Source organism: Vigna unguiculata, chromosome 1 (assembly GCF_004118075.2).
Source record: "Vigna unguiculata cultivar IT97K-499-35 chromosome 1, ASM411807v1, whole genome shotgun sequence".
In the NCBI taxonomy this organism is placed as follows: Eukaryota; Viridiplantae; Streptophyta; class Magnoliopsida; order Fabales; family Fabaceae; genus Vigna; species Vigna unguiculata.
In genome coordinates, this window is record NC_040279.1 from 33,542,080 (window position 1) to 33,555,076 (window position 12,997).

The 12,997-nt window shown below is 32.4% G+C and overlaps 2 protein-coding genes across 3 annotated transcripts; one reads left to right on the forward strand and one right to left on the reverse strand.

Annotated features, from left to right (window-relative positions):
• The first annotated feature begins 958 nt into the window (after positions 1–958).
• LOC114187928 (WAT1-related protein At2g37460-like) lies at positions 959–3,997 on the forward strand. The gene is made up of 7 exons (XM_028076389.1): positions 959–1,238; positions 1,322–1,384; positions 1,473–1,589; positions 2,291–2,531; positions 2,644–2,805; positions 3,184–3,335; positions 3,422–3,997. The coding sequence occupies exons 1-7, from the start codon at positions 1,042–1,044 to the stop codon at positions 3,609–3,611; spliced, it is 1,122 nt and encodes a 373-aa protein (XP_027932190.1). The 5' UTR covers positions 959–1,041; the 3' UTR covers positions 3,612–3,997.
• A 1,325-nt stretch (positions 3,998–5,322) lies between these two features.
• LOC114176714 (type I inositol polyphosphate 5-phosphatase 8-like) lies at positions 5,323–10,371 on the reverse strand. Of its 2 annotated transcripts, none has more exons than XM_028061845.1 (11): positions 10,187–10,371; positions 9,230–9,286; positions 9,056–9,137; positions 8,889–8,963; positions 8,675–8,753; positions 8,474–8,578; positions 6,897–7,206; positions 6,500–6,696; positions 6,298–6,406; positions 6,076–6,224; positions 5,323–5,961 (listed from the first exon to the last, which is right to left on the reverse strand). In XM_028061845.1, exons 2-11 carry the CDS (start codon positions 9,257–9,259, stop codon positions 5,688–5,690), a joined length of 1,410 nt encoding a protein of 469 aa, XP_027917646.1. In that variant the 5' UTR covers positions 9,260–9,286; positions 10,187–10,371; the 3' UTR covers positions 5,323–5,687. The 2 variants fall into 2 exon arrangements, with proteins under 2 accessions (XP_027917646.1, XP_027917654.1); XM_028061853.1 differs by lacking the exon at positions 10,187–10,371 and adding an exon at positions 9,733–9,844.
• Positions 10,372–12,997: the final 2,626 nt, after the last annotated feature.

Genomic DNA, 12,997 nt, shown 5'->3' on the forward strand with positions numbered 1-12,997 from the left:
ACTGTAATTTTTTTTACACAATGAGTGAAGGTAAAGAGGTCCACTTGTGCATAAAATAAACAGTGAGTGGCTGCACATATTAAAAGCAGAAAGAAACAAGGTGCTTGAAAAGGCATAAAGGTACACAAGCCACAAAGTGGAGCTGAGTGCTTTCCATTGTTTGAAATCTTGACCTAAGACCAAAGTCACCAAAAATTTAACGTATTACAGAAGAAAGCAAAACTAATAACGGAGGATATGGTTATTATGCCTGTGCTAATCATGCTTCATACGTCGCTCTCGACTATTGACTCATTGGTTTTGTATTCAATAATGCATCTGAATAATTCACGATCCTTTTTATCCACAACTTTACATTGTTTCATCCTCTTCCATTAACTCCCCAAGAGGAACCAAAGTACACCTCCTGAATTTGCAGAAAATCGGAAATAAACAAACCAAACGATATTGATCAGGATTTTACGTCCAATTGGTGCTGTCACATAATCAAGATCAGCTCCATCATGGATCCAAATCATTCTCTAAAAGTAAACAAGCACCTCATTGGAAATCATCTTCTGGGGCACTACTTTTCTTCCTCATCTTCTGACAAAGTACACACAAAATTTGTCTACGCAAAAATCTACTCCATAATCATAGTTTATTAGTGAAAATCATGTAAAATAAACGAATCACGAAAGAAGAAAATAAAGAAGAAACAAGTGAACGATATTATTATAAAAGGTACCCCATGATGAGTAACATTCCAACTATGCAAAAAGATAGTAATAATTGAAAGCAGACACCGACATTTTAAAGAATTTGAGGATCAAGTACGTTCATTACTGTGACTCTCCCACTTGGTTACGTGAAATAACAGAGCTCTATTTGAGTGTGTTAATATAATGTATACTATACTATACTATACTATAAATTTTCTATGCACCACCAATTCATGTACACCCCACCCCCCACTATATAAACACAAGCCATCTTTGGTGCACCAGTGTGCTATCTTATTCTTGTCCCTCAAGAAATAGGCTAGTCCCAAGCTGAAACAACATGGCTTGTTATCAACAAAAACTGTTTAACAGACTGAAGCCACTCATAGGTGTAGTTTTCTTGCAGTTTGGATATTCTGGTATGGATGTTCTGTCCAAGGCTGCACTCAACAAGGGAATGAGTAACTATGTATTTGTTGTGTACCGTCATGTTTTTGCCTTTGTTGTCATGGCCCCTTTTGCAGTGTTCTTGGAGAAGTACGTTTTTCTCTTCCGTTTCTGTGTGTACGATTATTTGTGTGAACATGCTTATTGAAGTAATGCTGCAATACTTTTTACAGGAAAGTGAGGCCGAAGATGACGTTTTCAATCTTCATGAAGATAGTGATTCTCAGCTTGCTAGAGTAATTCCATGCATGCATGCTCTTTTACATTTTCTGCTAACCATGCAATGTTCATGCACTTAACTGTGTCATTACTTTCTCATGGCAGGCCTGTTATTGACCAAAATTTGTATTTTTTGGGAATGAAGTACACCACAGCAACCTTTGCTGTTTCCATGTACAATGTTCTCCCTGCCATTACCTTCGTCATGGCTTGGATTCTTAGGTAATATTCTCATGCCTTACAATAATTCAGGTTTATGTCTAAAAAGACATCATAAGTTTTGTTGGGTATGATGCGATAACATTTATATGATCTCAGTCCAACCTAACTCAAAATTTCGAACTATTAAATTTTTGAATTTTTTTTATATGATATTTAATATGAGTCATAGATTCATATTTGAATTATCCCTAACGTGTTTTTTTATTAGATATATAAGTAACATTAGTACAAGAAGGTCGTATAATTATTTTGTATAATAATAAGAAAGCTGGAGAGAAGAAAGATGAATATCATGACAGAAAGAAATGAAGAGAAAACAAACTATAAAAAGTGTAACAAGACTTTTGTCATTAAAAAATACTAATCAAAGATATATATATATAGCATTCCACTAGACAAATGGAGAGAGTGTAAAATACGTGTAAACCACTTATATAAACAAAACGAATAAAAGATTCTCACTATTTTTGTAGTTGCTTGATTATCTTTTTCTTTTTAACGCATTAGCTTGTTTAGTTTGCTAATAAAACATCTAAAGTATCACAATTAACATTAAAATATACAAATCATGTTATGTGTGTAACTGGATGCATTCGGATTCACTTCAATACTTTTCTGTAAAACTCAAAAATATGTTACATGAAGCAAACTCTATATGCCATTTTCATGAAATCTATCTGAAACTTGAGTGGCAATCCCAGGCTTGAGAAGGTAAAATTAAAAAGCACACGGAGTCAAGCAAAGGTGGTGGGAACTTTAGCAACTGTTGCAGGTGCCATGATCATGACACTGATAAAGGGTCCAATACTTGATCTTTTTGGAACACACGCCAGCAATACAAACAACCTGCAAAATGGTGGGGTAAATCTTCAAAATGCAATAAAAGGATCAGTGATGATCACAATTGGCTGCTTTAGTTGCGCTTGTTTCATGATTCTCCAAGTGAGTCATCATCATCATCATCATCTATCGCTGTTGATAAGAGAATAAATCCCAATCACATTTTTCTTCTGATTTCATGGGGTCACTAATACAGTTTCATCTCTTGCTCTAGGCTATTACCATTGAAGCCTACCCTGCTGAGCTCTCTCTTACAGCATGGATATGTTTACTGGGATCTGTTGAAGGTGGTATAGTGGCATTGGTTATGGAAAGGAATAATTTTTCAGCTTGGTCTCTGCAATGGGATACAAAATTGCTGGCTGCTGTCTACAGTGTAGGTTATTTACTTTTACAGTTGATCAAACATAACAAAAATAAACATTTACAGTTGATCAGAACCACAAGTGTTCATGGTCCAAACAAATTTCTGCATGGCATGCATTTATAGGTTTTCAATTTAGGAGAAAAAACAAAATTACAGACACTTTATGTCATGTGGTTATTAATCAAGAATTTCTTGCTCCCACAGAGGGTTCACTGGATCAGCATTGCCATCCATAAACTATATATTTACTGCAGACACTATGACAGATTAGCTTTAAGATAGAATTTATAAATGGCACCACACTACCTTCATGCATAAAGTATCAAATTTAATAATTAACTTTTGACTATTTTATCATGTCTAAACTTACAAAATATTCTCATGCAGGGCATAGTTTGCTCAGGAATGGCTTATTACATCCAAGGAGTGGTGATGAAAGATAGAGGTCCTGTCTTTGTGACAACTTTTAACCCTCTATGCATGGTCATTGTGGCTATCATGGGCTCCTTCTTTCTGGCAGAACAAATGTACCTTGGAAGGTAATAGGAAATAAAATCACATACCCAGAAAACTCACTAAAAACTCATAAGAAAATCAAACTAAATAAATCTGAAAACTTTTACAGGGCAATTGGTGCTATCGTGATTATTGTAGGACTGTATCTGGTGGTGTGGGGTAAAAGCAAAGACTACGAGTCATCAAGTGCGATTACTGAAGAGAATGTGTTGTCAGCCAAGCAAACAGTAGAAAAGAGCAACAGCAAAGAAGAACATTTCAGTAACTTAGGTACCATAGCACGAGATGAACAAGTATGAGGAAACATAACAAATTCAATCTAAATTTCGGCAATCAGGGATATTTCACCATCCAAATGCCTATTTGACAGCAAAAACTATACACGTTCTTAGTTATTTCATCCTTCAAATGTTATGCAGTAGTAGAGGTTTTTAATATGTACCACACTCTGGTATGTCAAAAGGCAAGTTTTAATATAAGGCAAGAAAATCCCAACAAAAGAAGACTGTACAATTTCGAATACTAGTTATATTGATGCAGAGCTCCATATCAAGGATCAATTTCTAATTCAGAAGCTGGAGGTTTATTTATTCCAACCAGCTCACTCACCAATTCACTTGAAATGACACCATTCAATTAACAAGTGAATCTAATATAGTGAAATTTGATTTTCAATTCTGCATAAGTAATAGTGAATGGCTCAACAGGCATGTATGATACTATAAAACAGAGTTTGGTGAAAATCATTTTTCTACATAAGGAGGTTCAAAAAACCAAGTCAGATAGAAGATAGACCTCTCAAATTCGACTTAATCAATTTAATTAGAATCTTTAACATTATATTAAACTTTGCTTATATCTATGAAAGGAAACTTTGCCTAACACAACTAATTTATAGCTATTCAAATATGTTAGTTAATGAATTAAAACAAGTAAATAGCTCTCTAAATCTATTACAGTAAATCATATAGTGAAGTTATTGAAAATCAATAAAGAAGAAATAAAACAGAGGTTTAGTTAATCTCATTGACAAGTCCATCGTGTCAGGACTAAAAAATGCACTATGAACAAGACCATTGTGTTAAAATAAATTACCCTAACATAATTAGCTATACATATGTTTCATGGTTCCTTTTTATTCTCAACAAGGATGATTTGTCCACAATTGAGGAAATATTTACACACCAGCGTTGTAGTTGATAATCAATGAGGAAAAGTGTCTACAACCCAAACTATTTACTCGTATCAACACTAATAGAGGAAACTTGTGCTTGAAGATTTGAAGTGCTTGTTGAAGCAGCAACTGGGTCAAATAACTGTTCAATAAAATGACTACAACTAAAAGCATGAACAGTTTTACCAAGAAGTATTGGCTCAGGACATTCCTCTCAAGATATGTTATGAAACCTTCACTGCCTGTAACCTATTGGAAAAATAGATGCACCAGAGAGTTTTCCATAAAAGCAAGGTCTCGTCCTTCAAAAATCCAGGATTCTTTTGTAGCCAAAATGCCTGATTCTGGAAAGACCAACACGACAAAAAGTTTCAAAAAGGTGAAAAGAATTAGACTGTTGGTTCAAAGAAGAGGAGAGGAGGGATTCTTACGTGTGCTTTAGATAGAATAAACTATGACTAGCAAGTATAGCAACACCATTAGTAAAGTGAAAAATTCATTTGGTGATTTAAGTTTATAGAAGTAACAAAAAGTATTTTCATTATTTTTAAACTCCCAAAATAATTACATTTGCTTTTCAATATTTTGTTATCATATCTTTACTCTTTATTAGTTTTTTCATTTGAATATTTTCTTTTCATGAAGTGTAGACTTTATTTTCTTGGATATAACCGGTTCCTGTAAATAGTCATTACGAACAAAATTAATATTTGATTCAAATAATTAAAGAATATTCACGAGAGAAAACAACAACAATAATAAAATAAAAACACCTTTAAAAAATGTAAAATAACCTTTCCAGTGCTTAGTGACAAACATCATCAATGCTTATTCTATACGAATAATACAAGTTGAACATTGTATTAACAAATATCGATACAATAATAATAAGTATTGCTATGATTACAATTTAAAATTTACAACTATTATCAATCAACATTTTCTTCTTCAAAATTTTCTGAGTTATTCATAGTATACTGACAGCTATCCTAGTCGCTTGAGAAGTCGAGGTGTTTGGCCATAGTTCCAACACAAACCTCTTAACTAGTCCCCACAAAAAACATTAGGGGTTGTTAGGGTACACAAAAATGAATACCCAAAAGACATGAATATATACCTAAGTGCACCATCTTGAGCCGCGTTTGCACTTGAAGGTGGTATCGATCCGAAAACTACCTCTGCCTAGTGTCTTCTTACGGATTTAAAACCTGGGAACTGTGTCGATGCAACTTTGAGCTCTCGTTAGCAGGAAGAGTTGTTCTTCTGCTTGGACTTTAGCAGCACAAGAAGTTGATGACAACGCAGTACTTGTCAAGGGTTTTAATGTACAGGACCTGGGAACTCGATTCTTGCTCGTCAAGTCCACTTCAACAGAGAATAGTGAATAAACTGGCCTGTGATCTGAGAACTTGGACTCTCCCCGAACATACCACATCTGATTCAGCCTTTCTCCTTTCCAAAGAATTCGATCGCACCTGATTTCACATCCCGCACAACCAATTTTGTCTCCGTTAAAAGAACTAGCAATACAATAGTAATCATATAATTAATGTTACATTTCAAAGGACTGTAGAATTCTCAAATCTTACCAAGCAGGAGTTCGTCGTTTTTCCCTGGATTTGGAGGATTGTGCGACATAGTGATCAGAATTGGTCAAGTATTTGTAAGTAGGAGCAAAGTATATGTCCCCTTCATTCCAACCTTTGAATACTCGACCAGCCCTCTGCTCTATCCTTAGCTGCCAACAAAATATACAGTGTTAGCAAAGAGATTTTAAGTAATAAACTAAAACACCAGAAATCATAGCAAACCTGATCCTTCTCTAGTAATGCCTGCCAATTATTCTTCTTTAGTAGTTCATGTGTATCCTCATAGCCAGCAGCTAGTCGATAATTCAAGTCGCCGAGCCAAATAATATTACTATACACATTCCAAGAAAATTCAAATGATGATCAGAACAGATTAAAAGAAACTAAAACAAAAAAGTAAAAATTGGATAAGTAAAGGACTCACTCGTGTTCCAGAATACTCTCAGGAGACAGAGAATGAGGAGGAGATTTAAAGGAGTGAGAAAATTTGGTTTTCTTCAAGATTTCCGAGACGTCCAAGTTTCTTCGCAATTCGTCACCAAATTTCTCCCCAGAAGCCAAGTGGGTGCAAACGAAGCAGAACGTGGTGTTGTACAATGTCATGCTAATCGATGTTGAACCCTGTTAACAAGCAGAACAAGTAAATAAAAATTGCACACTCTACTTGTCCACAACTTTTATGTCACATCCCAATCAGAACAAAAAACAAACGTCTAGTGTCCACCACTATCTTACTATAGTAGAGCCATTTTTGAGTGATGAAAAAAATTACGAGAATTGCATGTCATGAGAACGTAATTAGAAACTCGAATTTCAGTCACCTTATTTCCAAGATAACCCATGATGCCTCTGCCAACACAGGACACTTTCAAATTGGAAACATGGTTGCAAAGATCCGCTCGAACCCACACGCACAAGAAAATACCAACCATTTGCTTGCTTGCTGCTAAGCAATAGCGTCGTGGAGTCTTAGGAAACTTTTCCTTATGGTCGTCGTCACGGTTGTTCTCATCGTCGTCGTAGTTGTTGATGTTCAAGGCTTCATGGATAAGGCCCACCCACTTCGCTGCTGGGCCACTGTCCTCCGGCCCAAGCACGTTGCCCGCATTTAGCGGTACGATTTCTTGGAACCTAACAACATTCACGCCAATAAATCAAATGAAGACAACTCCACAAAAATGCTAGTCAAAATTAGTACTACGCTCACTTTCCTTCTTATCTATCTGTCTTTCCAAGTTATTTTTGCACCAACTAACAAATACACAATAATCCTTTTTAATGAATTTTCTATTTTATTCATTTATATTTTCATTTAACATAATAAGGTATTTAAATATTAGAAAATACATGACATTATAATTAATAAAAAATAATTACTGTATTGAACTTTATAAATAATAAATAAAGATATTAGTTCTACGACAAATTCGACACTGTTGAAGTCTGAAGGTTAAGTATTACTAATACTACTGAGGGAGTAAAACTGATAGCATGAGGTACTGTAGAATATTAAAATATAAAATGTGTAAAGTCTGGTAGGGTTCCAGAATAAGCTAAGGTCAACTTTTGATGCTGTAAACCGTTCCGAGATTTCTCATTCAACAATGTTTTCGATAGAAAAGAACAATTTTGTGAAGTTGCAAAATTATTGTATATCCAATTTCAATGTATAATTCTGAATTTTAATGCAAATAAAGAAAATAAAATGTTGTTTTAAGATTCTTTTAAGAAAGTTAATGTTACTTTAGGAATAAAAATTAATTATACGTTCTCTCAATAAAATTCATATATATATATATATATATATATATATATATATATATATATATATATATATATATATATACACACACACACACACACTATAACATTATAGTCCATTCTTTTGATTTTATACTCTGACGGTTTGGTCTTCTTCTATTTGTCACAAACATTTGATGATTTAAGAATTTTAAAGTCTCATTAATAGTGTTTTAAAATATGCAATTATTTAGCAGCAAACATCAAGCAACAAGTTATTAAATAAAGATATTGTAGTTCAAATACGATACAAAGTAATAGCTATATTTTTAATAAACAATTTGCAACATGTGGCTGTTAACATTAAATATATGTTAGTATAAAGAATTAAGTGATAATGACTTATAAATAATATACTATATTTATAATTAAGATAAACTTTTAGTTTAAATAAAGAGATTTTGATGAATAATACTCAATGAAATAATTTAAAATAAAAAATGATTCGAATTTATGTTAGGAAATGAATTAAAAATGACAATAAATATGTATTTATATATGGTTGGTAGAGAGGAAATAAGTTGGTCAGAAAAAAAAATGTTGAAAAAGAAAATAAGAATTATTTGATTAGAAAGAAAAGAAAGAGATATTAGCATACCCAATAACATAGATGTGAGGCTCGGAAGGAGACGTGAGCCAATTCCTCAAACTCAAACCTTCCTTGGGTGATTTCCCTCCCACATTCCACGTTCCCACGAACATCCTATAAATTCCACAATCATTTTTTCACAATTCAATAATTTATTTACTAAAATAACTACACACATTATTTGAACGAAGGGTTTGATGCAAGTATTACCTAAGATTCATAGCCCCAGTGCCACTCCCAGGACTTGATTGCTTCCCAAGCACCAAACCTTTCATCCCACTCTTCCCCTCTTTCAAAACAAATCCACCAATTATAAGTAACAACTACTATTAAACCTAATTAATCAAATTCACGTTAGGCTTAAACTCATCATCATGATTCAAAATCAACACACGACTTATACGTGTGACTGTTCGTAAATTACCTGAGAAATCATCATCCAGTACGGTGACGTAACGATCTTCGTCAGAGCAACTCTTTCTTCTTTCCATTCCAGTTGCTGCGTCCACGCATAGAAGAAAACAAACTCAAAGTCAAGTTTCAACACCAAAAGCGAAAACCGATTACAACAATTGAAGAATCGCGTTTCACCTGTTGCATCGTAGTCTGACTGAAACTTCTCAGCACTGTTCTTCGTATTGAGCCACTTCCTCACGGCTAATTTGGGCCAAGACTGCATCCCCAAAATTAGAATTAAAATAAATAACCGTTTCCGCGATCAACGAGAGAAGATGAAAATGAAAAGGAAAAAGAAAGAAAATGAACCTTGGATAACTTCTTCGACTCTTTCCTCATTGCTCCTCCACCTTCGATGACTTAAAACTGAGACAAATTAGAAAGCAATTAAATGACCAAACGATAAAGGAAACATAGGTGGCGGCAACGTTTAAGATCTAGATCATCCAAATCCTAGAGGGAATGTTTTATAATTCCATTTGGGGGATTTTTTACTAATTACGGGATGTCATACATGGAAAACAAAAATAAACAAAATTATGTGGATCCAGATATTTATTTACTTATCCAAGAAAATTATGTCAGTGTTTAAAAATCTTAAACAAGCGGTTTTCAACTGCAATATAAAAGAACTAGTTGCAGGGGAAACAGAGACAGCTTTTGAGCCAAACACAAGAATAAAAAACCATATAACCTACATGAAAAATAGACAAAAGGTTGGGTTCTTTGAGTTACGCAAAGTTTTGCACTTTACAGAAAATAGTGAAGAGATGAACTATTAAAGAACCGTAAAAAGGTTTGGGTTTTGGTACTTTTTCCTTCCTCTCTATGCTTGGTCATAATTAGAAGCAAGTTTGTGATCTCGATGAACGTCCATTGAAAAAGTGTAGCTTTTCTGACTTCCTCTTGTCGTAAAGAAAAACTCTTGGAAGCATAATTTGATCATTAATTGACTTGATGAAATACAAACCGAAAGAAAAAGTGAAATCTGAAAGTCTTTTGAGAACGGTGACGAAGAATAAGATGCAGAGAATAAAGAACTAAGTTACAAGCATGGTATTAGTTACCAATTACCATGTGGAACAAAATGCAAACAAAAGGTTGAGTTCGAAAGGTTACTGAAAAGTGAGTCAACGACATTGATAAAAGAGACTGTGCTTCAAAATTTTGAAAAGAAAAAAGAGATGAAAAAAGAGCAAAGAATGTAGTGATAGTAGTTACTAGTGATGAAGCTACCCTATAAACCAGGGTTGGAAGATGACTTACAAGAATGGACCAAGGTTTGAGTTTAACAGTGGTGATTTGAGCCTTTATTTTTGGTTTATGATGTAATGAGAGAGGGTAAGAAGAGAAAGAATAACTCAGAGTGAGAAGGTCCTATTAACTTAATTGGTTCGGTGGATTGAGAAAGAATGCAGAGAAAGCTTGGGTTGGTATTCCCCAGAAAACCAAAGATTTATGCGGCTATCAAAATTTATACATGTACGGAGATTTAAGATTCCAGAGGAAAAAACGAGTGGGTAATTCTTTTTTATGATTTTTGAAATAGTAATTATTAAAATATTATATGTATTATATATATTCAGGCTGCTTTTAAAATGGTATGATTAAAAAAAAACCTAAAAAAATTACAAGTATTATTGTGATTGATTTTCATTGGTCTATTTAGAAATGTGGCTTTTTTGTATTTATGGGTCCGTTAGAAGTGAAATCTGTAAATATGGGTTCGTTGATTTTATTTTTGTAAAAAAGGGTCAAGTCGTTATGGTGGAGGACGATATTACAGGCGAAGTCGTCCTCCACCCTACCGGTTTCTCTTTTTTTTTAAAAAAAAGCAAAGTCGTCATAGAAAATAACGGTTTTAGTTTTAAGAAGAAAGTGAAGTCGTCCTTACACATGATGACTTCACTTTTCAGATTTTTTTTATATTTTTTATTATTCTTTTGAAAAACAAAATTCAGTTTTAATTATTTTTTTTGTTTTTTCAAAATTTTCAGTTTTAATTATTTTTCTTCTTTTTCAAAATTTTCGGTTTTAATTAATTTTTCTTTTTTTTTCAAAATTTTCAGTTTTCATTATTTAATTTTTAGTTTTCATTAATTACGAAAAAGAAAATCAAAAAAAAATTTTGAAAAGTGAAGTCGTCATGTGCAAGGACGACTTCACTTTTTTCTTAAAATTAAAACCGTCGTCTTTCATGACGACTTTGCTTTTTTTAAAAAAAATAATAAGAAACCGGTTCGGTGGAGGACGACTTCACCTATAATGTCGTCCTCCACCATGACGACTTAACCCTGTTTGACAAAAAAAAAATCAACGAATTCATATTTACAAATTTCATTTCTAACATATCCCTAGATACAAAAAAAGCCTAGAAATGTGGAAAGAGTAGTTTTTTGAAAGAAGAATCTTTTCGAAATCTGAACTGAATAGAAGAGAGATTTCAGAGATCAGAAGATGAATATATAAAAATGTTAAAACTCTTAATTAATGATTGATTTTGCAGTCGTGGGTGTTGTGGCCTTTACGCATTTGCAAGAGCAAAGAAATGTGGCTGTAGTGGTTAAAGTAACTGAACCACTCTAATCATAACCGTACACCTATCAGCTCTGTACGGTACTGCATCCAACGGCCAGGGGAGACTTTGTACTTGGTAAGGTCCTTGTCTGTCTCTTATTATCCTCGTAATCACAATTAATTACACACAATAATACAATTCTCCTGGTAATGACATAATGATTATATATATCATAACTTTTTTATATATTACCTAAATTTAAGGATGAATGAATGTAATATAATTATATATAAACAATAATTAATATTAAAAAAATGGTTTCATTAAAACTTGTGGAAATACTATCCACTTTTTATGATATTTAAAAATAGTAAACGTAACTAAAAAATATATAATTATTATTATAATGAGAAATAATTACTAAAATGTAAAATGTAAAATAATAATAAAAAATTTATACATTATTTTTAACTTTTCATCACTCATTATGATACTCTTTTAAGTTACAAAAACTGAGTAGTTAGCTGACAAATAAGAATATGAAATATAAAAAATAAAAAATAAAATAAAATACATTAAAAAACATTTACGAAAACTAATTCTTATTTTAAATTTTTATAGATATTTTTTCATAAATATATTACTTTGAACAAGAAAGAGAAAAGAATTAATTTAAGAAAATATTAAAGAGAATAAAAAATAGTATTTATTAGAAGATGAAAAGATCAATTATTTTGACATAGAGAAAATATATTTAATATATATATATATATATATATATATATATATATATATATTATCACTTGATTATCAAACTTGAATCATAAAGAATTGAATTGGAATATATTTTAATGAATATCTGTATTTTCAAAACTGAATTAAATATCTACAACTTTATACATGAAATGAAAAATTACATTAAATTTTTCTACTGATTTAGGTTGGAATAAAAACATTAGTTTTGTCATTGTTTCTTTTTTATTCTTCCATTAACACGTGGTGGATGTTTATTACAATTGAATTCTAAAATTTATTGTTTCACATGGTACATTGTAAAAAAATTCCAATAAGCGAAACATAGGATGATTTGTTTGGTAGAGAACTAACTCAGTTAGCTTTGTTAAAGGAGAATTAATTTTAAAAGATGTTAAATTTCACAGCATAATTTTCAACTTTTTTAAGTGCTCAATTCCTAATTTAAAAACTTATGTTATGTGATATAAATATATTTTAATAAGACTTTCTACAAAAGAGATTTTTTAAAATTGAAGAGACACGTGGTGTGGGGTTTTGGCTTACAATGGTACCAACCAACTACCCTAACATGTGCCCTACGTTGTATCCTTCTTGGTATACCAAAGGATTAATGTCCTGTTTGGTTAGGGTGTTTTATTACTAGAGTCCTGTACCTGTTGTTCAATTGTGTATGTGTCACCACTCCCTTCTTTTGTTTTCAATTTTGAATGCCAAACAGATCCATAGAGAAGGAAAAGACAAAAATGTAATAAAGTGAGAAATGGCAAATTAAAAATAATAATGAAGTGTTTTTAATACACAGG

Coding starts and splice junctions, on each gene's coding strand:
- LOC114187928 (XM_028076389.1), top strand. CDS start 1,042: ATGGCTTGTTATCAACAAAAACTGTTTAACAGACTGAAGCCACTCATA. Junction 1,385..1,472: donor GTGATTCTCAGCTTGCTAGA/GTAATTCCATGC, acceptor TTCTCATGGCAG/GCCTGTTATTGACCAAAATT. Junction 1,590..2,290: donor GTCATGGCTTGGATTCTTAG/GTAATATTCTCA, acceptor TGGCAATCCCAG/GCTTGAGAAGGTAAAATTAA.
- LOC114176714 (XM_028061845.1), bottom strand. CDS start 9,259: ATGAGGAAAGAGTCGAAGAAGTTATCCAAG. Junction 7,207..8,473: donor CCTCACATCTATGTTATTGG/GTATGCTAATAT, acceptor GAATGTTGTTAG/GTTCCAAGAAATCGTACCGC. Junction 6,225..6,297: donor CATTACTAGAGAAGGATCAG/GTTTGCTATGAT, acceptor TTTTGTTGGCAG/CTAAGGATAGAGCAGAGGGC.